At 42.7% G+C, this 27031-nt stretch overlaps 1 protein-coding gene across 5 annotated transcripts in view; it reads right to left on the bottom strand.

The window, feature by feature from the left end:
• Positions 1 to 2398: 2398 nt before the first annotated feature.
• The window catches only part of Cdk12 (cyclin dependent kinase 12), an 84600-nt gene continuing 59967 nt past the window's right edge, over positions 2399 to 27031 (bottom strand). Inside the window, exons 14-18 of one of the 5 annotated variants that reach the window (XM_077800575.1) lie at positions 24341 to 25145; positions 11855 to 11957; positions 11268 to 11408; positions 7239 to 7342; positions 2399 to 2730 (exon numbers count right to left, since the gene is read on the bottom strand). In XM_077800575.1, coding sequence (XP_077656701.1) covers positions 24433 to 25145 — 713 coding nt within the window. In that variant the 3' untranslated portion in view covers positions 2399 to 2730; positions 7239 to 7342; positions 11268 to 11408; positions 11855 to 11957; positions 24341 to 24432. Of the gene's footprint in view, positions 2731 to 7238; positions 7343 to 11267; positions 11409 to 11854; positions 11958 to 21433; positions 25146 to 27031 lie in introns of those variants that run through there. The other 4 variants (XM_077800573.1, XM_077800576.1, XM_077800577.1 and 1 more) reach the window with 4 other exon arrangements.

The following is a 27031-nucleotide window of genomic DNA, read 5'->3' as shown; positions in this document are numbered from 1 at the left end:
GATATTCATTGTGATATTATTTATAACAGTAAAAATATCTAAGTGATTAAAAACGGGGGATAAGTCTTATAAATTATGGTGTATCTAGGTGATAAAATACTCTATAAAATTTCTTTTTTTTTTTTTTAAAGAGAGAGTGAGAGAGGGGAGAGAGTGAGAGAGAGAATTTTTAATATTTATTTTTTAGTTCTCGGCGGACACAACATCTTTGTTGGTATGTGGTGCTGAGGATCGAACCCGGGCCGCACGCATGCCAGGCGATCGCGCTACCGCTTGAGCCACATTCCCAGCCCCGACTCTATAAAATTTCAAACATACTTTAAAGATATACTCAATAAAATGTATAGCAGGCACTCAATAAATGGAATTTGCTTTCCTTTTTTTGGTATTTAAAGAGCTAATGTAGATAAGCTTGACAAACTTTTGCCTGGAAAATGCAAGTTGTTGCTATTCTTCTAATGGTTATTTCTCCCAGTTCCATCCTGAATAAAGCTATACTTTCAGGCAGAACAATGGCTAAGTAGCATATAAGAATGGCCCCTCTTCTGGCTAGCAAGGCATCAAAATGATTTCTTAGGGAGTCTGAGTCAAGAGATTGGGGCTACTTCCTTTCCAGAGGACTTATACTCCTATTCACATAATGAAGAAAATTGGGAACATTCTCCCTAGTACATGCATGTGCATATGTGCATATGCATATGTGCATGTGCACATGCATGTGCACGCGCACACACACACACATATGGCGATAATTTCCAGGGAATCATGGAGTCTTTGAAGCAATGTCACCCCTGCGGACATAAAAATAACAGTGTTCTACTACATCAAGCACTGCTGATTGGGCATGTACTGAGTATCTGGTACTATCCTTGGTGGTTCTTCTTCTTCTTTCAGTTGCAGATAGACACAATACCTTTTATTTTGTTTATTTCTATGTGGTGCCAGGGATTGAACCCGGTGCCTCACACATGCTAGGCGAGCACTCTACCACTGAGCCCCAGCTGCAGCCGCAGCCGCAGCCCCTTATCCTAGGTTCTTTATAACATTATTTACAAAAATTTCACAGCAACCTTAGTGGTAGATGTTCATCTGCATATCACAGACAAGGAAATTTGGGTTCAAAGAGGTGACTTATCAAGGTAGCTGGTAAGTGGCAGAGCTGGCACTGGAATCTAGGGCTGTCTGCCTCCAAAAAATTGTGATCTAACTCTACATACTACATTTGAAGGACTGATGAAGGGGCACTGTGTGGAAAGCGTGCTGAGACTGTCTGGAGGAGGCCTGGAAAAGTATCCTTGTTCTTCCAACTTAACTCATTGCAGGCAAAATAAAAAATCTCTGGAGAGAGAAGCAGGCCTATTCTAAAGTCTTTCATCCCATTAATGTTTTTCTGTTTAACCTGTATGCTTTCTGTTAAAATTCAACCCCTTTTCCTCTCTTCTGTTTCCAGTGAGGATGGTGAAGAGATGACACAGTACTCCTCCATGAAAGGTTCTAGGGAATAGAGAGGGCTTCTCTCTCCCTAGCTTTGTTGAGGCCATGCCTAGGATGCTTCAGTCTCCTGGGTCTTTTGGATCTGTCCCAAGGTATCAAGCTAAAAGACAAGCAGGAAGGACACACAAAAAAGGAGTAGCCCAGTCAGACCAAGGCCAGCTTGGAGAATGGCCCTGGAGTCTTTGGGACCTTAGTGCTGGGCCCAGAGTGAAGTTAAGGTGGGCAGTTTTTCCCATCAGGCTCAGCAGTGGGCTTCGTGTTTGACATCTACCCAGCTCTAGAGGTCTGGCTGGCATCTCTCTCCCCAGAGGCTCTTATCTCAATATGACATCTCTATAGTTACCTTTCTCTCAGAAAGGAGGGGGCTGGGGATTCTGCCACTATATATATTTCCCTTCCTTTTCAATATCAGCTCACTGTATATGATGCAGGTCCAGGCAACCAAACTGGGTGCTTAGAGATGCTCATGGAAAGGAATAATTTTGTTAGGAGGATGCTGAGATCCCAATGCTAGGTCCAAAGGAGCTCTTCTAGGATGTCAAAGCCAGGATTGAAGTTCTTTCTTCTTTTTTCTCCACATGAGAGATAGGAGGGCAACTGGGGCCTGAGACTGGACACACAGAATGGAGGGGTATGTGTCATTCCTCCCTCCCTCCCTCTTCCAGATTGTTATTCTACCTTGCTGGGGCCCAAGCATGCTCACTGCTCACTTTGGCTCCCCTTGGTCCATCTACCCTATGGACAGGAGAGGGTTAAAGGCATGGTATGGGCAAGCTATAAATTTCCCATCAGTGTAGGGAGAACAGGATTGTTGGCAGGGAGGGGGGCAGGGTTGGGGGGGAGGGGGAGCTGGGAAAAAGCCAGGAGGTTGTCTCTAGGTAACAATAAACACTGCAAGCAAGGAGCAGCTGTTACACTTACTCTCTCTGCATCACAATGCTGAAATAACACTAATAAACCAGTGTGCCCAATGCACAGGCAGACATGCATTCAGGGCCGGGGCCCCAGTGTTCACCTAGGGCTGCCCTCTGTTCCAGGGCAGGGCCCTTAATACCAGTGGACATATCAGTCCTGGCCTGGGTATACTTGTGTAAGGATGAGGACTGATGGGTCCTTCCCACCTCAATGGTATTTCAGGATCAGGGTAGGATAGCAGAGGCTAAAGATCCTGGGTTCAGATCCTGGAGGCGTTCACTGGTGGAAAGAATTCAAATGTTGGTAGTTCTCAGTTGGGAGCTGGGAAGAGAGGAAGAGAGTGAGAGAGATAAAAGTACAGGGAACATAAAAGTATTTACCATGTCCTTTCAGACTGGAGAAGATGTGGTGGCCAGAAATGGGGTAGCTAATGGGAGATCAAAGAAAAGGGAGCAGAGAAAGGAGTTTTAAGAAACAGGTGGATTGCTGGGTGCAATGGTGCACATCTGTAATCCCAGTGACTCGGGATTCTGAAGCAAGAGGATCACAAGTTCAAGACTAGCCTTAGCAACTTAGTGAGGTCCTAAGCAACTTAGCGAGAGCCTGTCTCAAAATAAAAAATAAAAAGGGCTGGGGATGTGGCTTAGTGGTTAAGTGCTCTTGGGTTCAATCCCTGGCACCAATCAATCAATCAAAAAAGAGGAGGGATAAGCAGCAAGTGGTATAGAGGAGTTATTCTTATCTCTTCTGGGGATTAAGCCCCCCACCTACCTACACCCTAACTAATATACCCAGGCTCCCCCTCAATTTTATACCCAATTTTATACCCAGGGCAGTACCAATTTTATACCCAGGGCAGGTGATGGGTTAGCTTTATTATGGGGTCTCTCAACTTGTGCTGCCAAAGAGAGGAATGATATAGCTGATTCCATCTCCCTGCACAAAGAGTGATTGGTCTGTCTCTTTCACCAAAAAAAGCCATCTCTGGATCACCAGGAACAGTTGGGCAGAAGGCTTTTACCCTGGCTGAAAAGTAGAGCCACCTGCAATGAAACAGCAACAGAATAGGCAAGTGAAAATTCAGGCTCGGTCACAGGCCCCAGGACTAGGATCACAGCCATGGACAGTTGTCTTAGTCTACCTTCTGATCTCTTTCTATTATGATATTCGGCACAGTACTCTATCATCCCCTGATTCAAAAAGGATAGAGATGAATATTGCCCACTGGCCTGTGAGAGGGGAAGGCATCAGCACTTTTAAAGACCTGTGTTTCTGCACCTACTGCTCATTCCGAACCAACAGCCTGTTCTGCCAATCTAAATACCCCTAGCTGCTCCTCTCTGGTCCTAGGTGTCTCTTTCTAAGGAAGAAACTACTGAGAAAAGGTGATAATTCTTTTAGGTTCTGATCTTGTTGTAGTGGTTTTCTTTTTTTTTTTTTTAAAGAGAGAGAGAGAGAATTTTTTAATATTTATTTTTTAGTTTTCAGCAGACACGACATCCTTGTTTTTTATGTGGTGCTGAGGATCGAACCTAGGCCTCACGCATGCCAGGCGAGCACGCTACTGCTTGAGCCACATCCCCAGCCCTGTTTTTTTTTTTTTTTTAATATTTATTTTTTAGTTTTTGGTGGACACAACATCTTTATTTTATTTTTATGTGGTGCTGAGGATCGAACCCAGCGCCGCGTGCATGCCAGGCGAATGTGTTACCGCTTGAGCCACATCCCCAGCCCCATTTTGGTTTGGTTTTTAATTTCTGAAAATGTAGAGTCAACTGGGTACATAATTCACTGGTGAGGCAGGCAAATGAGGCAGGGAGAAATAGTTGGGTGTACTTGGAAAGCTTTCTTCTGGAAAAAGTCCAGAGATACTGGGAGGCCCTAGCACATGTGAATGCCCAGTACTCCCTGTGCAATCCATAGATACAGTAAGGCAAGAATAACTGGCCTCTCCTTATGGGAAGCTGCTTCTCTAAGAATGTTCAGCTTCTCCTGCTCTCTTGTCTTCTCCCACTTCCTTCTTTTTTCATAGCTAGGGTCTCTTCTCATCTAGATGAGATTTTCATCCACAGAGTTCAGAGTGGGGAGAAGGAGCAAAGAGAGTTCTAACAGGCCTGGGCCCCCTTCCCCTCTGTTGTTTTTATGAGCCACCCCCACTGCTGTGAGTCACTAGAACCTCAGGCTCTGCTGAGCTGCCAGCAGCCTTCTCCCTACCCCCTCCTCCAGCCAAGCAAAATGCACCCAAAAGGCCCCAGAGCCCACCATCTTCTTACCCATAGGGCCACAGCCTCTTTCATCCCTTATTATAGTAATCTGCAACACAGGCACATTGAGATGACTGAGCACAGGAGTGTGAAAGACTACAGCATGTGCTCTATGCAGGGGCAGAGTGCTGGCTGCTGGCTCCATGGGGCAGGATAACCAGCCAGGAGAGCTGGCACACTCAGGCATATAGCCCTATAGGCATGTGAGAGGAAGCAAGAGAGGATGGGGTAAGGATGCTGTTTCAGGAGCAGGGAGCAAGTATCTCCTTTTAGCTTTCTCTCTGGCCAGTTTCTCTCCTTGGCCTCTCTCCTTGAGTGCTAATGAACACCATGGTACAGCCACCTCCGTCTACCCCTTTCTCTTCCTTTCCCCTTCTCCATAGCTTTGGGAATTATAGAGAGGGGATCTGCATAACAGCCTTCCAAGTGTCAAGGTAAGAGGTTCAGATTTCTAGGTCTCCCCCAACCCCATACAGTGGGAAAATGGGGAGGAGGAAAGGGATCCCCTTAGAGTAAAAAAGTTAAACCCTAGGCCATTGCTGAGCATTGTGGCTAGTTCTTTTTGTCCAGAAGGCAGAGAATTCTGGGTATTGTTTTCTCTACCTTCCAAACACTTCACATCTACCCTTCTTTTCCACAAAAGTCTCTGAACTTCTTCTGGACTACAGGCTGTGGATCTGGAACCCTTGGCTAGACCTTGGGAATATGAGGTAGACCTGATAGGGTTGAAGAAAGGAAGCTCTATTTCTTTCTTTCTTTCTTTTTTTTTTAAGAGAGAGGCTTTTTTTTTTTTAACTTTATTTTATTTATTTATATATGGTGCTGAGGATCGAACCCAGGGCCTTGCACGTGCGAGGCGAGCACTCTACTGCTGAGCTATAACCCCAGCCTGGAAGCTCTATTTCTTTAAAAAAACACCCAGAATCTGGAGTGAGTACTTTAAGGGCCTTTCTGCCCCTTCCATATGCCCCGAGTATGTTGAAGTACGGATGAACAAAGGACAACCATCAGCAAGAGAAAGGGTGGCTAGCTTTTTTTTAGAGAAAGCCTGCCATCCTCTCTCCTCCCTTACTGCATGCTCTTTTCCATTGCTCTGCATTCCAGAGTAGAAACAGCACCCACCTAAAATATCTCCCAAATAATACTTCCTATAATACTTCCTTACATTCAGCAGTCAACTCCACAAGTGGGACTATAGGACTCAGTTTCCAAATGTCACCTCTCCATCTTGTCTCTTTGCAACCTTCTACCTCATCTCACCCAACAGAAGAACCTTCTTTGCAGTCCCTGCCACAGTTCTCCCCCTACCAACAGCCTTGATACCCTTGGAAGCCGGCAGGGGTCCTAGAAGAATTCTTCCTAGTCTGTCCTTGGGGGACCTGAGGACCTTCTTATCTTGGCTGCAGTGGAGAAGGCAAAGGATCAGACAGACCAGGGGCAGATTCTGAGAGTCTAAAGGCAGGGCAGGATGAGGCTGGGGGCACTTACAGAGGCAGATCCTGCTCTTCCCCCAGGGCCTGCTCTTCCCCCTAGAGGAGAAAATTCTGGGGGTGGGAAAAAAGATGTGGGGGCATGAAGAATGTGACAAAATTTCCCCTGGCGCTGCCTTCCAAACTTTGTGCCTAATCTTGCCCTTACCCCAAGTAAGCCTCATGAAGCACAGAACAAAGAATATTGAATATTTTCAGGAAAGGGGAGGATGCCAAGAAATTCAGCTTTGGCAACCTGGTGGTAAAGGCCCCATTTGCCTTCATCCTTCCCTCTTTAACCCTAGCTCACAAACAGTGACAAAAGAAAGCTAGTAGGAATGGAGGAGGTTGGAAACTTGCTTTTCTCTTCCAGGGTACATGAACACTATGTGAACCAAACGGGACCTAACCAAGAGCCCTAGGGCAGGGTACTACATGAATTTAGGGGCTTTTCTAATTCAGCCTTTAGGGCCTTGAATTTGAATTCTGTCTCTGTTCTAGGCTTAGACATTGGACAAGAGGTATAAGACCACCCCTTATTATACTTTTTGGCATAACTTTCTCCAGTGGTTTATATTATAGCAGGGAAACTTGTGAGAAGATTTCTAACAAAGTTCCATATTTAATGTTGACTGGAAGATTTATGGAAGATTTATTTCTAGGTTAAAAAATTGGAGTAATTGGTTCATTTCCTTCCCTTAGAAGTTAAGGTAAAATTCTGGAATGGGGACTAAAGGAAATCTGACTGCTTGGAATCAAGGGAATGGATGAGATGAACTATGAAACAGGCTATATAAAGAAAATGTCCTCCATGGGCTGGGGTTGTGGCTCAGTGGTAGTGCTCTTGCCTAGCATGCGTGAGGCACTGGGTTTGATTCTCAGCACCACATACACATAAATTAAAAAAATATATATATATATATATTTTTTTAAAAAGAAAGAAAGAAAATGTTTCCCAGTAATGCTCCACAGAAGATGCACTTGCTTGACTCCCTAAGTTGCTTCCCAGACTCAGGGGACAAAAACATGAGGCTTCAGGCAATGGAATATAGGGTCCTGCTGACTCTTCATTTGACTTTCCTCCCTCCATACCTACCTTTCCTTTCCCTGTGTTCCCAGGAACTTTCTAAACCCAGGAACAAAAGCAGCTCCAAGACAGGATTCAAATGAATTCCCCTCTCTGGGTCTTGGTTTCCATATCTGTAAAATAATGGGGTCAGGCAAGATGAGCTCCAAGTTCCCTTCCCTGGAACAGAAAGGTTCTCTGATTCAGACCCTAAAAGGCACCAGTCCTAGTTTGCATGCCATTTTGCATGTAACTTTGATGGCACTGTTTCAAGTCAAAATGTAGAAAGGCTGGGGATATAGCTCAGTGGTAGAGCTTGCCTAGCATGTGTGAGGTCCTGAGTTCAACCCCAAATATGGAGGTGGGGGGACACATACAGAAATATCTCTGAAATCTGCCTTTCTCTTCCCTCTCATCACAGTCTCTAGTTCCATGGTCCTTAGCTCTTGTACTTTCCTTCAGGGATCTCAAACCTCTGTCCCCACATTCCTTTCACAATTTTACAGCACTCCTTGGGATAAAAACCCAACTAGACAAAACCCCAGGGGCAAGAAAACAGCCTTACCTATTATTCTGATTGCAATTTTGGGCTCTAAGATTTGAGTCAACCAGTACAGTTGCATCCCTTTTGGAGGTCCTGGCAGGGGGGAAATCCTGGCACCTCTCCCCAGCGCCTCCCCTCCTCCTCTACCTTGCTATTCTCCATGCCAGAACGCAAAGTGGCCAGTGATTGATGGGCCCGAGTTCCCGGTAACCGCACCCAGTGGCCCAATCCTCCTCCCTTACCCAATCCCTCCCCTGTCCCTATTCAGAGATCAGATTGTCTCATGTTGGTCCCTGAGGTCCCATTAATTAAAAATACATCCAATTAAATGGCAGGTGAAAACGTGCTATTGGAGCTCTACACCCCCTTGCCCCAGCTTGGTCTCTCCACCCCCACCCTCCCTTCTAAGGCTCAGCTGTGCTTTGAGCTGAGAAAAGGGGGGGGGGAGAAAGAGGGAGAGAGTAGAGGAAGACATAGGGGTGGGAGTATGATGGGGGGGCTACTTGAACCTCTGCCAGGGTAGCATGTGCCAGCCTGGGAGGGTGGCACCGTGCCCTGGTGTCTAATTTCTGGAAGGTGTGAGTAGGTTCAGTCAGCTGGGTACCCACCTCCATTTCCCTTAAAGGGGCAGAGGGCAATCAGAGGGTATGGTTAGCTCTGCTGCCATGCTTCTAGGCTTGATACGTGAAGGACGGAGTTTAAATGAAAGAAGGATCTTAGAATGGTAATATTTAGGGGTTGGGAGGATCTGAGACTTCCATTCTTGGCATATCTCGGCTCATCCCCAAACTAGGAAGAAGATATAACAAGGAGTGAGGAGCCGGATGGGACCCAGGTGGCAGGGCAGGGTGATGCTCCTGAGTCTGGCTGTGCCTTTCCTGCAGGAAAGCTGAGAGAAAGACAGAGGGAGAGGGAGGGAGAGAGGGAGAGAGGAAGGAGCCATAATTTGGGTGGGAGCAGATGGATCAGATAGGATCAAATATACAAAGATGGATGTTCATGTGGGTACCATGTCCCTAAGTACTTAATGGGAAAGAGGACTTAGAGGGACCTGTTCTGTTTGCTCTTTCTTTAGACAAAAAGCAGTAGCACTAGAGGGAAGTCACCTTGGCCTGGCTGCTGGCAGGCTGTGATTAGGACAAGCTCTGACCATTCTCATGCTCCTCCATACTTAAAGGGTCCCCAGATTTTTCCAGGTTCTACACCTGCCCCACCCCATCCCAAGCCCTCCAGCCCCAAGTGATACAAGGTTAATAGGCTCTTAGCACATTGAAGAGGAATTAGAGAAGAAAGGATGATGAAGAGTGGCACTCAGAATCCAGGCAGGAGTGGGGGTGCTGACCCAGGGCCCCCGCCTGGCCTCCTTGGCAGCCTCAGCACCTCCTCACTTCACTTTAACGCTAATTGGAGATTTTAATCTGCGCTGCTGCTCTGCTCAGGGTGCTGGGGGGAGCGCCAGCTGTGCAGTAATTCCAGTAGCACCGACTGTTTAATCAAGCTGTCCTCCTGGGGAGGGGCCCTCAGGCATGGGGGGAGGAGGAAGAAGAAGACCTCTGTCATCTCCCTGAGCCTATTCAGACTGGAAGAGCTTCATGGAGACTGAGGGTCAACTGTGGAGTCCTCATTCCTGTAGAAGCCTATTGGCCATTTGGCATCACTAACAGAGCCATGACATTGCATAGGGTGGGTATGAGGCACAAGGACCAAAGCAGCCCCCTTTCCCATACTGTTTTCTGACACTTTTTCTGGCTCAGAGCCTACAGGTATCCTGAGTATACTCCAGCCACTCAGTCTAAACACATCTATTAGACTGTCATGAGTTCTTCAGGTCTGTGCTGGAAGAGATGATGGGGTGACACACTTTTTCAGTCTCCAGCCCCCCAATACTTTCTCACTAACAAAGACACTTGGAATACTTGTAAAATATTTTCCCCCCTAAAAACCATAGACACCCCCACCCTCTGGGCCAGAAAGCAATTGTCAGGAGGTAAGGGGACAATGGGGTAGACAGCTAGAACCTGTTATACCCTGAAGGAGAGAGCACCTGTGTGAACTGCTTAGTACCTGGAACTAGGGGCTTTCCAAGCACAACTGGAAGTGCACTGAGCTAGCAGGCCACTAGGGCAGTGTTTAGGGTCTTAAGCCATTTTAAAGAAAGAACAAGTGGTTCCAGTTATTCTTTTGACTCCTTGGCCCTCAGCTCTCAGACTCTCTGGGGGTGTCTGAGAGGTCAAGGAGAAAGGGTACCCAGTCTGCTGAGGTGTGAGTTTTAATTGGTCAGCAGTGCCCTCGTGTGGCAGAAACCAAGACTGCAGCTGCCTAACTGGTATGATTGCTTTTGAGGAATCGGACATCATGCTTGGCGGGTACGAGTTATAAATGTCGGTATTCTCTGTACCATCAAGGTAGCACATACATACCTAATAGGTGACTATTTCCAGGGAAATTTCCTGCTTTCTAACATCTGCTTCAGCCCTCTTATCTCCCTGTTTCACTTGCTCCACTTCTAACTCAAAAGCATCTGCCTCAAGGAAAGCAGCACCTTGCTCAGTGAAGGTACTTGTTTGGGAGTGCTGCTTGAGCTATCTGAATTGCAGGAGTAAAAGGGATGCTGCTGAGAGAGGAAGCCAAGGGTCAAGAGGAAAAGATGATGTCACTCTAAGGCCTGATAGGCAGGAAGATGCTCTGACCCCCCTGACGTTCTCTAAAGGCCCCAGAGGAGAGTTGACACCTGAATTCCAAAGAGCAATATCCAGCAGCTGATTCTTCCCTTCAGTCATCCATTTTCCATTTCCCAGGGAAGTCTGGGAATAAGTAGAGACAGAAAGACTCTGGGAGCTAAGATCCGAATCCTGGGAAACAGTCACCAGATAAAACACCTTTTCTTGAAAAGATCCAGGTACTCTACTAGGATGTACATCTAGGGATTCAGACTTCCAGCTCCCAAGAAAAGGACTGCCTCTCCCTTCCCCTCTAGTCTCAAAGACCATCTAGTTACTGGTCCTTTCCCTTTTTAAATTTTTATTTATTTAATTATTTTAGTTGTTGATAGACCTTTATTTTATTTATTTATATGCAGTGCTGAGAATCGAACCCAGTGCCTCACATATGCCAGGCTAGTATGCTACTGTTGAGCCCCAGCCCCAGCCCCATTACTGGTTCTTTTCTATACCTACTAAATGGGGGGAAAGGTTTTGAACTACAGAAAAAGGAATGGACATTTGATAACTGGAGGGACTCTCTGAAGAGAAGGGTTTGAAAGTTAGCAAGACAAGGAGTTGAGTCTTCTTGCTGGAGATAATAAACAACAGAAATACCATCAGAAAAGCTGGACACACTGCCACATGTCTGTAGTCCCAGCTACTTGGCAGGCTACTTAGCAAAGAGGATTGCTTCTTGGGTAACATAGTGAGACCTAGTCTCAAAAAAAAAAAGAAGAAGAGAAAAAAAAAAACGTTACTCCCAGAAAGAAATATGGCCCTATTTGGGATTAGGAGAAGGGAGAGCATACCTACCACCAGGCAAAGAGGACAAGGGTGGGCACTGGAGCCAGGTGTCCCACCTGCTTTGGGCATTGGGAATGGAGGAAGCAGGCTGCAGGCATCTACTTCTGGTATTTCACACAGTGTTCGGACAGGTGCAGTCTCCCATTGAACCTAGAAAGGAGATGAAGAAGCTGGTTAGAGGAAGGGAGAGGGACATCACTATTTTATCTTGATTTGAAGGAATAGAAAATAGCTTTTTGGAAAAGAAGTATTTTGTGTATGATGGGGGTAGTGGGTGAGTGGGGCAGCCATCCTAAGGAGAGGGCTGAAAGTGAGCAACCACATCAGCATGGAGGAATCTCTATTAACACAGCTGGCCAAGAGGAAACAACAGGAATGAAATGACTGCTGGTGCCAAGAAAGGGAGTCACTTACTCTAGCTGGAAGAACTTGTTAACCGAAGATAGGATACCAGAAAGCCATCAAATTAAAAAGCTAAGGAAACTCCTCTGGAGATCTCTGAGGGTAAGAAACTTCCCTGAGATCAGGGTACAGTGAGGCTGGGGGTATTCCATTTAAAAGAAGATAGTGACCTCTGATTGGCCTTAAGTCCCTACCTGGCATTAAGTTCTTGGAAGAGACTGAATTTGCCAGGTTCTGAATGCAAGGTGTCTGATGGATGTCACCGAATTCCTCAGGGGCCACCCCTACTACTGTCACCTGTAAAGGAATATGACAGGCTACATTAGACATGAGACAAGGGACTAGACAGCAAAGAGGGTCTTTCGTCTTTAGCACAGGAAGCATGAGGTTGGCAGATAACAGTGAGAGTGGTGGCTGCCATTTCTCCAATTTCTTGAAACCTGAATTCCCCACAAGGTTTTAAGATAAATTTTAAGCATGTTCCCAGAGAGTTACGTTTCCAGATTTCTGTCTCCCAGGTTGATAAAGACAAAACCATTGTCCCTGTATTCATAGATAGAGAATTCAACAAAAATAGAAGCTATGAAACCCAGAATTATAAAAGGCAATGAAGGTTAATGGTTAAAATTTAATATAAATTTTAGGCAAGAAGATAACTTGGAGATCACTCAATTTTTGATCAGATCACCAGCTTAGATTTGAGACTCTCTTGTCCATCACAACTTCTCTGAGAAGGGCTCTGAGATACAAAAGGATCTTGACTATAAAACAGAAGGACTTGGGCTAGGGCTGTAGCTCAGTGGCAGAGTGCTTGCCTAGCATGCGTGAGGCACTGGGTTCGATCCTCAGCACAACATAAAAATAAACAAATAAAGGCATTGTGTCCATCTACAACTATAAAAAAATAAAAATTAAAAAAAAAACAGAAAGACTTGTAGGACAACAGACTTGATGCAATTTGGGCAAGTAGGTCTATCATATATTCCCGGGGCAGATACAAATTTGCATGGGAAGCAATACCACATTTCCCCTATGCTATCAATTAGGGCATGATGGACAAAATGTAAAGAATATGTACTGGGATCTGTCTGTCATCCGCAATGTTCATTTTGCAGATCCCCTGCACCCCCTGCCAACTATATCCATAACTCTTATCTCCAAGCTGTCCAGTTGTGCCTTTCTCCCTTCAGCATTGTCCTCTCTGCTCATCAGTGGCTCCTGATTTCATATGCTCAGAGAAAGCATGGGACTGTGGATGTATCCAGGAGGGTTCCAGGAGGGGAAGTGAGACTTAGTTAGCCCAGAGTGAGATAATTTACAGAACCTGCCCTGCAGATTAGACAACTAAGCACACCATGTTGGGTTTAGGCCACCATGAGGCACCACTTTCCAAACAACTCAATACTAAAAAAATAAAATAAGGAGAGAGGTAATGCTCCCTCTACCCCCACAACTTTCCTGTAATCTCAGAGAGTATCTTATTTTGTTTTGGGTTCTCTAATCTAGTGTCATTCAGAGACACCCCTTCTACCTTAATTTTCTAGCAGATGAAATATGTTTTCTTTCTACCTTCATTTTGATTCATTTCCCCCCTTATTTTTGGAAAATAAAATAAATGCCACAAACCCGTTTCCTGTGGTAACTTAGTTCTGATACCGCTTGCTTAAAACCTAAAAGGTCAGAAGGATGATTCTTTTCAATATACAAAGGGGTCTGAGTTGAGATTTAGGATTAATTCCTCACGTTGCCTTTGAGGTTCTTTTCCTCCAACCTGCAGAGATAGTGGCTAAGTGTTCTGAAATTTGGAGTAACTTTGAGAGCATCAGGGTCTTTGGCTGTGGCTGCCATTTGCTTCCTAATGAAAAAGAGCTCTAATAAAAAGTGCTTAATTTGCATGTCATTAGATGTTATCCTTTAAGGTAAAAATATAAAAATGTTTTTCTATTAATGACTTTTAAACCTACCTTTACCTTCTCTGTCCTTCCCCCTTCAAAATCTCACAGCCTTTCTTTCCTTTCCTGAGGAAGCTGAGGGTTTTCAGGAATAGGTGATTTTAAAGTTGGAGGCTCTATATTCATATAGGTTAAAATTCTGGCCTCTTGGATCTAGTCCTAGTATGGTTAAACCAACTGTGAGATTGTGGGTGAGGGCTGGGGATGTGGCTCAAGCGGTAGCATGCTCACCTGGCATGCGTGCGGCCCGGGTTCGATCCTCAGCACCACATACAAACAAAGATGTTGTGCCCGCCGAAAACTAAAAAATAAATATTTAGAAAATTCTCTCTCTCTCTCTCTCTCACTCACTCTCTTTTAAAAAAAAGAGAGGCAAACTTGAGGTGTAGTATTTAAAAAAAAAAAAAAAGAGATTGTGGGTGAGGTACTATGCCATCCTTAAACCTGTTTCCTGTTCTGCAAACTCAGAGCCTGGATTACCTGACCTCTTCTCTAGCTCTGGCAATGTATGATTCTCTAACAGAGAAGTCACGTCAAGTATCCATGCATTAGGAAGTGAAATATTCCTGCCCTTTACACCTCTCTGCACCACTTTAGAGAAGGTCCCCTGGAGATGCCTGCCTTCCTCCTGCAGGTTTAACTGAAGGGACAGGTGAGACCTAGTAGGAGGCCTTCCTTTAAGTGCCAAACCCTTTCTATTAAGAGGAAATTAAGTGGGTTGGGGTTGTGGCTCAGTGGTAAAGCACTTGGCTAGCATGTGTGAGGTACTGGCTTCAATTCTCAGCAGCTCATATAAATAAATAAATAAAATAAAGATCCATCAAAAACTAAAATAAATAAATAAATAAATAAATAATTTAAAAAAGAGGAAATTAAGTAAGGAGAGAATCTATACTCTGACCCCGAATCTTGATAAAACAAAAGGCAGGTATGGGGCAGGAAGGAGTTTGATAAGCATGCCCCCATCTCAGATTGGGCACCCCCTCAACTTTGCCCTAGGGAGCCCCATGTAAGCAGTAGCTGCTAATCTAACATAACTGTGTAGATGGAATGAATAGAGCAAAGGACATGTAAATAATCCACAGCATTGACTTCAATATCCAATCAATACCCACACACTCACTATTTTCTCCTACTTTAGGCCTATAGGTATATATAAGAAGCCATAATGGCAAGGCACAAACCATTTCTGTCTTCCTCCTCCCCAAAGTCGAAAAGAAGAGACAGTGAGACAGGAGCTACTTGGCTTCCTATAAATTGTTTTGTCCTTCCTCACAGCTGCAATCAGAAGCTAAGGGCTCCCGCAGGCCTTGTTCTGATCTGCTGCAGGCGATGGAGGGTTTTTGAAACAGAGAGGACTTGGCTGCAGCCCCGTTTCAGCTGCCGCTGGGGCTGGCTAATGGGCTCATTCGGGAAGACCCCCGCCTGCCGTACTAAAGAGTCCCCTGCTGACCCCCTCCCTAGTCCCAACCCAATTAATAAATGGGGGCTCCCACTTTATGGCTCTAGGAGCAGGAACCAGAGATGCAAATGACCCCCAGGGAGGGACAGGAAAAGGCCTTCCAAGAATCAAGCCAGAGAATTGTGCATCCACAGGCACATGCTGCCACAGGCTGGTCATATCCCATTTTCAAGGCATTAAAGGGGAAGAAACTGACAAACAAAACCAAAAAACTGAATTTTCTTTCCCAGATCCAAAGTTGACTAGCATCCTTAGAAGTTTGTGGGCACACCCCAGCAATGGGACTCTCTTGTCTGGTTCTCCACCCTGAAATGGGTGGGGTGCAGGTTACCATCTGGACACAGTACATGCTCCACGGTTCTCCAGGGACAGGGCCCCTTCTAGACTCTGCAACACTGAAGACAGGCACACCACATCAGTTGGCTAATAAACACTTATTCCTTAAAAACAAAGCTGTCTCTTACCAAAGCTTCCATCATTATCAGCAGCACAAATGTGTCCTGGGATCATCTGGAGGCCATCTTTGTCTCTCCCCTCACATCTAAACTTTGAGCAAGCCTAATTCCTATGGACCACCCCCCTTCCATTTCTTCTGATTCCCCCTTTCCTAGTCTACTGTAGGCTTTACTGCCTCAGGTATGGGCAATAACAACAACATTCTACAGAACTCTGCAGTTGCAAAGTCCTTGGAATAATTTTCATCTCATCATGCTCACTTCTCTTTTACTGCTTACCAAAGCAAATTTCAACTCCTCATTCAGAGGGACTGGGACATTTGCCTAGCATGTATCAGGCCCTGGATCCCCTGCACAAAACAAACAAACAAACAAACAAAAAAAAAAAAACCCACACAGCTCCAATTCCTCAATTCAGGCCAAGAAGAACGCACCTCCAACTTCATTTCCTAACACCCTTTCCTGTACCATCCTAGGTCAACTCATGTCCCTCTGCCCAAAATACATTTCCATAAGTCTCCTCCCTCTGTTCACCTTTCTCTCACTTTCAAAGAATTTTTTCTTATTAACTCCACTTTTTGTAATTATTTGATTTGGCTTCCTCTTGTTAGTACACTCTTACTTTATAACTTGACTTAATATGCTAACTTAAAAATATTGATTCCCCACTCCCGACCCAGGCATAAGACTCATCTCTCACACTAGGCTCAGAAGCTTCCTAAAAGTGGGACCTCCCTTCAACCTCCTCCCACCCCTAGATGTAATTACTCAAGACATAACTCTGCTAATGATATTACCCCTCCCCACTGAAGCAGTCTCCATGGTATAACTCTTGGGATATTATACCAAACAACCAAGAGGAATACAATCTAAATCTGTCTGTTTTCAGACTCCCACCTGCCCCAAACTTAACACTTTTAAAAATCACAAATTCAATTTCAGGACTTCAAAATGTTACAAACAAAAATCGGGGGGAAAAAAGCACAGTCACCAAATGAATTTATCTCCTTGATTCATAGTGTATAAACACTATTTTCCACTATTTTCTCTGAGGACGCCTTAGGATTAGAAGCCTTATTTGTTCTCTAAGATTAAATCCTATATTCTTGGGTCATGACTTGACTTTCTAGAATGAAAATCAATCTCAGTGCCAAAAGTAATCTTGCTCCCTATCACACCTGCCTCTGATTCATTGTATAGTCTCTAGGAATGGAGAAGTTATTTACCTTTCAATTGTCTGGTTCCTTAGATTAACCTCAATCTCAAATGCTGATTCTTCATTTCCTCTAGGTTAGTCCTGTGTGGTTAGAAAGGAAAAAGTGGTCTACCACTTCCCTTTATCTTCTACATATTGCTCAGGACAATAAGAGGGATGTCTTTTCTTTCCAGCCCTTGGTCTCAAGGTGCCTAAGAATCAAGACAGTAAAAGTAAAGCCCTTCAAATATCCAATCAATGCCCACACACTCACTACTGTTTTCTCCTACTTTAAGCCTATAGATACCTGTAAGAACCCATGGTGGCAAGAGACACACCATTCCTGTCTTCCTCCTCCCCAAAGCCAAAAAGAAGAGACAGTGAGACAGGAGCTTGACACATGGTAATACTTAAGGTTAGTTCCCCTTTTCTTCCTTCTTTCTCCAAACACCAGTTTCTCCACCTTTCTAAACTTTTTTTACTGGCCAAAGATGGCATTGAACTAAACAAACTAATGTCCTTTTGTAGCACAAACATTCTGGAACTCCAATTCACAAATTCTGGTTTGTCTGCTCTTCTATGCACTGCCCTCATTCATCTAAAATAAGGGGATGAGGAATAATATTAGTTTCTAGGTTGACATAAAATACATAAATCTACTTGGAGAGTTTTAAAACTTGAAAAACACAATTTTATCATGTTCTTTCCTTCTTACTCCTTATCCTCTTCAACTATGTAGCTAACAGTGCTACACAAATGTATCATAAGTTATTTGCTTAATATTGTTTACATTCTCTAGCCTCTGTAGAAAAAATGTCTTCAAATTATGGCCCAGCTTAAGAGTTCTAGGCCCATCCTCTAACCCTAAAGGTAATACTCCAGTGAATCAAGGGAAACTCTTTACTCACAGAGATGCCTTAATGGAACCTCACTGGAGTAAACTGTGAACCTCTAGAGCAGTCATCCCCTAAATTTCACTAGCCCAACCATAATTTTTCCCATATTCCTCTCTCTTTCTGCAACCTGGCTACCAAATTGCTCTAGTTCTCCCTTCTTACCCTTATTTCTACCTCCTTATATGGCTTTATTTTATGTGACCTTGGTCCTCTAAAAGAAATCACAAATATTGGTGCAAAGTCAATCTCAGAAGACCAGGCTCCTAAACTTTCTGAAAGCTTTAAAACTTATCCTGTTTTTCTCCAGGCAGGAAAGCATTTAAAATTGCATTAGCATGGTACAGTTAGTTTTTTTGTCTGCAAGGTGATCCTTACACCAAGGGTGTTGCTCATCAAGTATAGTTGAAATTCTAAGACATAGGAGGAAGAGACAACCCCATCAGATAGCCCCCTCAGGTAGAGAAAAGACACCCTCCAAGATCCAGGCTTTGTTCTTCACTTAGCTTGCATCACTACATTGTAATCTTTTTAAAGGCTTCTTCATGCTGCCCTCCCTCAAGGAGGCATAAAATAGCCCTTATTCCTTTGGAACTATCAACACTCTCTTTAGTTTACAACTATGCCAGAGCAAGACATCAAAAATCTACTTCTAGATCCTAGGGAACCTATATCTAAATGAACTATGGCTATATCTTCTCATGCTTCTCTAGAGAAGCATGCTGTAAAGCTAAGGACTGTATGATGAGAAGCTTTCACCAATAATTACCCTTCTAGAGGGTATTAAGGACTAACATCTTTATTGCAAACTTGGACCACTAATTTTTGAAATAAGCGATATGAGAGCCATCCAGTGGTCAAAGCATTTTGGCATCCAAGTGATTAATCACGGGTACGGGGGGTGGGGGGGACAACCCTGCAAGCCTTATCTACGTTCTCTTGGATACCAGAACTCTTTTTCGACCAAGCTTTACTTCCCACAGACACCATCTGCAACTGAACATAGAAATGTTACAAGCAGAAGCAACAATTTCAGGATAAGGGAGAAGAGGATGAAGAAGTGAAGGTTCAAAGAGGGAAAGCAGGAAAACTGAAAGGACTCTCTGGCTTCCATGACCAGAAAAACAATCTCCTGTGCCCCACATAACATGAATTAAAAGTTCCTTTCATAGCTCTTGGCAATAAGAACATGGTTATTTTGCTCTTGTACCTCCTACCCCATAAGTTGAGGATCTGAATAGACCTTTGTCTTCTGAATCACCTCTAAAGGCATTTCAAAATGATGAAACAGGCGCAGTGGCAAACTCCTATAATCCTGGGTACTCAGGAGGCTGAGGTAGGAAGATAGCATGTTTGAGGCCAGCCGGGACAACTTAGCAAGAACTTGTCTCAAAAAAAAAAAAAAAAAAAAAGAAAAAGAAAAAAGGAGAGCTGAGCATGTAGCTCAGTGGTAGAGCACCTGAGTTCAATCCCCAATATCACCAAAAAGCCAAAAAGCCAAAACCAAAACTGAGACAACTATAATTAAATACCCAGCTGGGTTAAGTAATCAATACCTATGGTAGCTGTTCATCACTCTAGTTGGATGGTGAGTAGAAAGAAAACAAGAAGAAAAAAAAAAGAAGTGGGTGAATAGGTGAGAAATAGCCAGTGAGAAGTGGTAGAGTACCCCAATGACTCCTTCAGGTGTCATACTCCCGCAGTCTTCCAACCCTGGCTGAAGTAATCTCCGATTTAAGAGTGTTCACAAGGCAGTTGAAACTCTAGAGGGATTCCTACAGATAAGAAATGCCATACACAGGATAATGAAATCTTCCAAAGTGTCCAGGAATGCTCACCTTGCCTCTCAGAACCACAGAACACTTGGCAGTCCCTCTCCCTTGGAATGGTAGAGTATTTCCTCATTGAGGAATTCCCCATTCCATTCCACTCAGCCCTTGAAAATGATTATGCTGTGAAGTCACTTAAAAACTAAAAAAGAGCCAAGTTATAGAGTAATCTTTAATAATAAAAACAAAAATTCCAGTTTAGCATCACTGTTAACGTCTTTGAGGCACTGGCCTTATCATACTAAGGATGCTTGTCTGGGAGAATAGTGCCTAAGAAACTGAGATACTGAAAAGTATGTTTCCTAATCAGAAATGACTTTGAGTATGATAAAGAAAATGTCCAGGATAGTTAGGTTCAATTTTTAGGCACAGATTTGAAAAGAGAGCCACTGCTATAAAGTGGGAACAATACGAGTTCACATCCCTAGTCACGAACTTGTAACATATATATATGACATAAAACTGGGCTAGGGCTGTAGCTCAGTGGCAGAGCGCTTGCCTAACATGTGTGAAGGTTGATCCTTAACACCACATAAACAAATAAAATAAAGACATTCTGTCCATCTACAACTACAAAGGAAAAAAAAGATGTAAAACTAATTCTTTTTCTCTGGAGACTAAACAGAACACCTAATTCCAGAAACAGGAACAATCTGAGCTCTCCATTCTCCTGGGTAAAGAGGACATGACTTAGTCCAAAGGCAAGGCAACACCAAAAACTGAAGATTCAAAAACAGGCTGGCGACCCATATCATCGGCTATTTTTAATTTCAACTTCCTCCTAACTCCCCTTGTTCTAGGGTGTTCCTTGACCTTGTACAACTTGCTCACCGCACTTACAACTTCCAGATACTCATCCTCCCTAATCCTTTCTCTTGATGAATTCTATCTACCGGCTACCTACTTGTCATAACTAGCAGGATTGTAGCACAAGAGAAAATTTATCCTCAGTCTTCTAAACCATTAAAGGGAAAGGAAAATAATTCTCTCTTCAGGTGGAGATAGGAAAAATTTTACAAATAGAATTGCCTTTTGGTATTGGGGATTGAACCCAGGGACACTTAACCACTGAGCCACATCCCATCCCTTCTTTTGAGACAGGGTCTTGCTAAGTTGCTTAGGGTCTAAGCTGCTCAGGATGGCCTCACTTGAGATCCTCCTGCCTCAGCCTCCCGAGTTGCTGGGATTACAGGCATGAGCCACTTGGTTTTAGAAATAATAGGGACTTTAACCTTTAAACAACATTGATTCACTTTCTGGATTGGCAGGCATTGGGAAATCTCTGGGTACACTAATGCCCATGCTGACCCTGCTCTATAACATTGTGGGAACTGGGTTGGGGTGGGATGGTGGGGAGCCTGGTTTAAGAGATTATTCTTTGGATCTAAACAGCTTCTTACCAACTTCCCTCGATGACTATTGAGCTCAAACCCACTTACCTCTCCTGTCAGGAGGAGTCAGGGTACATGAAGCTCAACTCTTTTGATGGCTGGGTGCCACCAATATTTGTGTAACTGTTTAGTTCTATTTTTTTTTTTTAAATCAGGCCTTATGGATTTCCCTATTTATTTTTTTTATTCTCTAGTTTCTAGTCTAGTGTTTTCAAGCACCTCTTCAAAAACTCTGAGAAAGTTTTTTGGTAGCTTATGAAATCAATAGTGATTTTGAGACAGAGAACCTCTAAGATAAAGTGGAGGTAAAATGTCTGTTATACACAATTAGATATGCTCAGAAGGTACAGAAATTAGAAGTAAATGCAATGGAGCAAAAGTGGTATAGTAACAGGAAATATTTAATTTTCCAATCTCCACTTTCCATTTTTATAAACTGAAAGAAAAAAATTTAATATATTACAAAATATCTGTACATAGACAAGGTACACCCGATGGGGGGCAAAAACAAGAGAGAGGAATACAGTGTCAGGAACCTATAAATCAGGGAGAATGAGGTGGCAACTGACACTTTACTGATGCAGCATTCTCTCTCAAAACCTGCTGGTAACCATTTAGCACTGTAACTATATATGCATATTATATATACACACACACATACAAGTGGTTGGGTGATGTCTATGGCATAAGCTAACAGAAGTCCTACTTACAAATTTGTGCTAACTGCCCTGGCTTTAAACATTTAGATCTGATGATGTTTTCAAATCCTTATGTTTCCTATGGACAGTTGAAGAAAACAACTAAAGAAACTGGGTCAAGCAAATTTGTTTTCAAAATCATGGTCAAACCAGTTTTGCCTCTCATTCAGGAACAGAATCAGATTTCTCATCTGTTCAAAATAATGTATTTAATAGACTTAATATCTTCCACGGTACAATAGTTAAGACAAAACCAAAACCACTTTTGAATGGAATTAATCGGATTTGTAACTTTCCAATAGTCAAGTTGAAATTCAGCCAAACCTTTACTTCCATCATGTTTATAGATAACATAAGCTGGAAAATTATGAAATACCTTTTCTTCCTTCACACAGATTTCCAGGATATTTGAGATCTTTTCCCCCTCTGCTTTTAGAAATAGTCAAAACTTCCCAAACTTCCCCCCCCCATTTTAAAGGTCATGCTCCCAAAATGGGGGTGGGGGTGAGATGGGACCATACATACACATACATTCACACACATACACCCACCCCCTTCCCTAGTAGGGTTGGGGGAATGGAAGCTTAAGTATATTATTCAGAATATTTGGCATAATTAAAAATAAGGAGTGGGAGAGGGGAGGGAAAAACATTATTGGTGACTGCTGATAACCAAAATACAATGAAAAATAGATACTTTTATTCATATTCAATGGGAAAACAATTCTGTTTTCACTGAACAGATACTTTAAAAAGTATCCCAGGCTCAGCTTCTTTAATCAAAAACAGGGGAGGGTGACCAATACCTCAAATTCAAATATTCTAAAATACAAAGGCCCCTGTCTGAGGACTAAGAAGTCAACAGACAGAAGGTTTAGATGAATTTTTAATGCAATTTACTGATAGTATATCAGTGTGCCTAGAAAATCTAATTTGACACACTGGTATAAAACGCCATTAAACCAAAAAGGCTAGAAGGTTCTCTTATTAATCAATGTTTGGCCCTGAGGGCAAGGCCAGACCAAAAACCAGAGAATAATAAACAAATACACACACCAACATCTATCTTTTCAGTAACAGGGGAAATAATCTTCATGTAAGTATCTGAAGAGGGTTCTTTAAAGTTTTTTAAATTAATGCACCTTTCTGTCATAAGTAGATTTTATTTTTTAATATAAGAACTTGGCATTGAAACATGAAACTTCACTTGAGCTTTAAACTATTCTCCAAGATTCGAAAGAATGTTTGCCTTTTCTTTGTAAAAAGGGACTAACCTATATTTCACGAAGGTCTAAGTCTGTGCAGATAAATTATATGACATGTATCTGTTTTTAAAACACTCCATATGCTGGTACTTTTAGAAATGGAAGCCAGAATGAGATACCTCCCAAGTTATCCAACCCTGAGAGTTTTTTTCTTCCATTTCCTGTTTATATGATAAGGCAAAATTATTGCCAGGAAGTTACATTTTAACCTTTTTACCAAAACCAAAACCAAAATCAAATCTCTGTGGAGGAAAATCCCTAAATAATTGGAAGGATATACATGCTGGGATGTGTACATGTCAATACTGTTTTTTTCTTTTTTTTTTTCACGATATGTTGTTTTTAAATTATTTTTTAAAAAAGGTATCAGGTGTTGATGTATCTTCAAAAAAATACCACCCTAAACTAGGTTACATTTCCATGTATTTTCAGGGCTTTTTCCCTCTTTGACAATATCACAATGCTCTGTTTGAAACGTTTTTTTTTCTTTTTTGACATAAAAATATATGTGTAAACAATAAACTAACTGCTCTCATTAGCCCTCTAGGTATATGGAGGCATCATCTTTATAACCACAGCTCAGAGCAATGTCCTAGGCTATCCACATTTACAAATCAATTTCCCCATCAGAACATGTTTTTTTTTTTAAAAAAAAAAAAAACATTTTGGAATTGAAGAGTTACAGAGAACAATGTAGGAGTTTGAATTTCCTTTCCTTTATTAAAAAAAAAAAAAATTCCAGGTTCTTGGGCATCTCAACGATGTTTTTTCCAAACAAATGCCTCAAAAACAAAGGAGGATGGAGAAGGTAGAGAAGGAGGGGCCAGAGAGGGAGAGGTAGAGACAAGAGATGGCGGGAAAGAAACTGGGCAAAAGGAAAGAAACTGGGCAAGTTTACCTACTTGCCCCTAAATGCCACTTTCTACAACCTGCTTTATGTGCAGGGAAAGGGGCATATCCTTTGTCAAAGTGTAGTAAACTTTAAGGATGAGTAATTTACTTGGAAAAAAGATACGGTCAAGATGCTCAATTGTGGGGGAGAGGGGTGTTCACTTAAAAGCAAAAATAGTGAGATGTGGAGAGGAAGGAAACATTTATTTAAATCAGCCAGACCACTGTTTTCCTTCTAGCAAAAGCCTAAGAACAGTTCAAATTTTGTGAACACTATTCTCTTTAAAGGGGAAAAAATCTAAATTAAAATTCAAAAGAAAGAAACCTTTAAAAAAAAAAATCCAACCAACCAAAAATCCCAAAACTTTAAAAGCCAAAGAGAGCCTCTCCTGAGCCATCTCAAAACAAACTGTTCTCTCTTCTGCTCAAGAAATGCAGGCAATAAACTAATATAACCTTGACTTTTCAATTTAATGACCCTCTCCATATTCTCTACTGTATCTCCTAGACAGAGTTGAAGTACATGTTCTGGCTATAACCCATCCAGGGGGAACTGATGCCCACATCATTATTTTGTAAGTCGCCTGCTAATAGCAAGTGAGCAAGGAATACAACGGACAGCTTTGCAGTAGCCAAATGCAGATGATTACCTCACTCTGGCAAGTGATTTCATTAAAGGTTCAGAGGACTGGATGAAAAGATGGATAGGGAAGGAATCTTTCAGAACACCGAAGTTTCTGGGTTAGTAAGGAACTCCTCTCCCTCTTCCCCCTCTTGGTGGGACTCTTGTAGGTCCCCGATAGAGTTTTCCATAAGTAGAAGACTGAGTTGGGGCCCCCCAGTGAAGGTTTGCTCCTGAGCTGCTGGCCCCAGTGGTTCCTGGCCCCAGCTCCCCATAGTTTTGTAATTTGGTCTCTGCATGTACCACAGAGTTGCTGCTTCCCTCAGCCTTCAGGAATGGTTGCCCGACCACCGAGTGTAATGCTATGGGAACCCTGGCAAAACGGAGGTCCTGGTCCCCTGGGAACTGCACTGACCCTGTGCCCTGGTAACTGCTGGACTCCCCAAGGTGGCTCACAGAGCCTGAGAAGGTCCTGTTCTTCACCAGGGTCTGGACCAAGGATTCTGTCAAGGCTGGACCAGAGTTGCGTTCATCAGTGTCAGTGGCACTGAAACCTGTTTCAGGCCCATCAGTGTTTCCGTAAGTCCTGTTTGGATGGGGTCGGGTGGAGTACTCCATTGGTCTCAAGGCCTGGTGCTCATGTGGCAGGTGGCCAGGAGGCTCTGCTTCAGGCTGGGATAAAAGTTGCAGCAAGGCGGCTGTCACGGCGGGGTTCAACTCCTGGGGGGCGCTGGAAAGATCGCCTTCAACCAGAGGGGGTGGAGGTGGCGGCGGTGGAGGTCCAGGGGGTTCAGGGGGCCTCTTCTCTGGTGGAAGAATGTGAGGAGGACATGCTGTGGAAGGGTTACTTCTTTTAAACACCATCTTAAAAATCACATGTGATTATAAACACAAACACACACTCAATCACACACTGACACACACTGCCCAACATAAACAAATATCAATACAAGTAACCAGATATATAAAGAATAAAATTTTGGGATCAGGGAATTGCAATTTATAAATAAAATCAAGTGATTAAAAGTAAAATAGATGCATTTGGCCTAAACAGTTGGTATAAAAAGATCATGGTTCGAATGATTGTCCTGATTTTTGTCTGAGATTTCCTCCATTTCCTTCCTTAAAGAACTGTTCTAATATGTAGACTTTTGGCAGCCTCCCCATCCCTTTTTGTTGTTGTTAGAGCAAAACATTATTGAAAATAAACCAGTAAGAAAGATTAGAGGGAACAATATACATGCTGTGGTCACATTTCTAGGACAAAATCTTGCTGTACAACAGAGACCTTGCATGGATTTGGCTAATACATTTATAAAACATTTGATGATATAAGGTTAACCTGAAATAGAACTTAAAAAATATACAGGAGAAAAGAAATAAAGTGAAACTTCTCATTACCATCATGTATAAAAATACACTTGCTTCTCCAAACTTCAGTTACCTCTCCTCAAACTCATATCCTCAAGAAAAGGATATTAATCACCACACTGCCATTCAGTTTACTATGTTACAGTTATTATGAAGACTAAACTACTTATATCATAATTTTCTCTTTTGTTTTCCTACCTTCAAGATTTTTTCCATGCTATGAAAAAAATCACTACAGCGGTGTCATGCAGAATGGGTTGCTAATAAACACCTGTTTATCCCGGAGACAGTCAAGAACTTAGTATTCATAAATGTATTGAATTGATACTACACTCCATCTTTAGAAAGGACTTTGTATTTCCTAAATCATTTCCCCAGAATTTATTTTTTCTACTGCTGTTTAAATTTGCCTAAGTATGGCAATCATTTGTCTGATAATGAACTCCTGCCAAGGCAGGAGAGGAGACTGGTAAAATCATGTGAGTTTGAGGACATACAAAACCCTAATAAGAAGTATAGTCAGAACAGTGCCTTTGGAAAATTGGAAGTCACTCTGCTGAAGAAAAGGTTTAATGTTTTGGATATCTTCCAAATGACCAATTTTTCTTTTTCCCCATGATAGCATGTTTTAAAATATCCATAAAATAATTCATTCATTATCTGAACTAGTGATGTAAAGTCATTAGTCAAAAACTGTTTTTAGTTATAAGCAGATATTTTCATATTTACCTTGATTATATTTTGTAAATACAATCAGGAAACAAGTCTGCATTCCATAAGCATGCAGATGAATGCACTCTGAAAAAACTACAAAAATTTTAAGGTTCTGCAGTATTAGGATGAAGTCAGATGCTATATGTAACATACAAGCAGGATGACCAATTGTCCCAGTTTTCTTGAGAATGAGGGGGTTTCCAATTGATTGTTAAAAATGAGGACAGAACAGGGATGAGTTGTTCACCTTATATGCAGCACCCACAGTGTTACTTGTTGACTGGCTGGTTGACTAGGTGGCAGGGGAAAATGAATCTGAGGAAAATATTAGCCATGGAAAATCCACAAATTGGAAAGCAGATATCCTGAAAAAAGGTGGGCTTACAATAGTATTCCATGGTTTTAGAGCCTTTTGATGTCAACACTACATCTCTCTCCACATAAGAATATCAACAACACTTTTTTTTTTTTGGTGGGGTGGGCAGGGGGGAGTACTTGGAATTGAACCCAGGGGCACTCAGCCTCTGAGCTACATCCCTAGACATTTTTATTTTTCTAAGTTGTTGAGGCTGACCTTGAATTTGCAATCCTCCTGCCCTGGCCTACCTGAGTCACTTGCTGGAATTAAGTTGTG

Source organism: Urocitellus parryii, chromosome 7 (assembly GCF_045843805.1).
Source record: "Urocitellus parryii isolate mUroPar1 chromosome 7, mUroPar1.hap1, whole genome shotgun sequence".
NCBI classification, from domain to species: Eukaryota; Metazoa; Chordata; class Mammalia; order Rodentia; family Sciuridae; genus Urocitellus; species Urocitellus parryii.
This window is presented reverse-complemented; position numbering and strand designations above follow the sequence as displayed.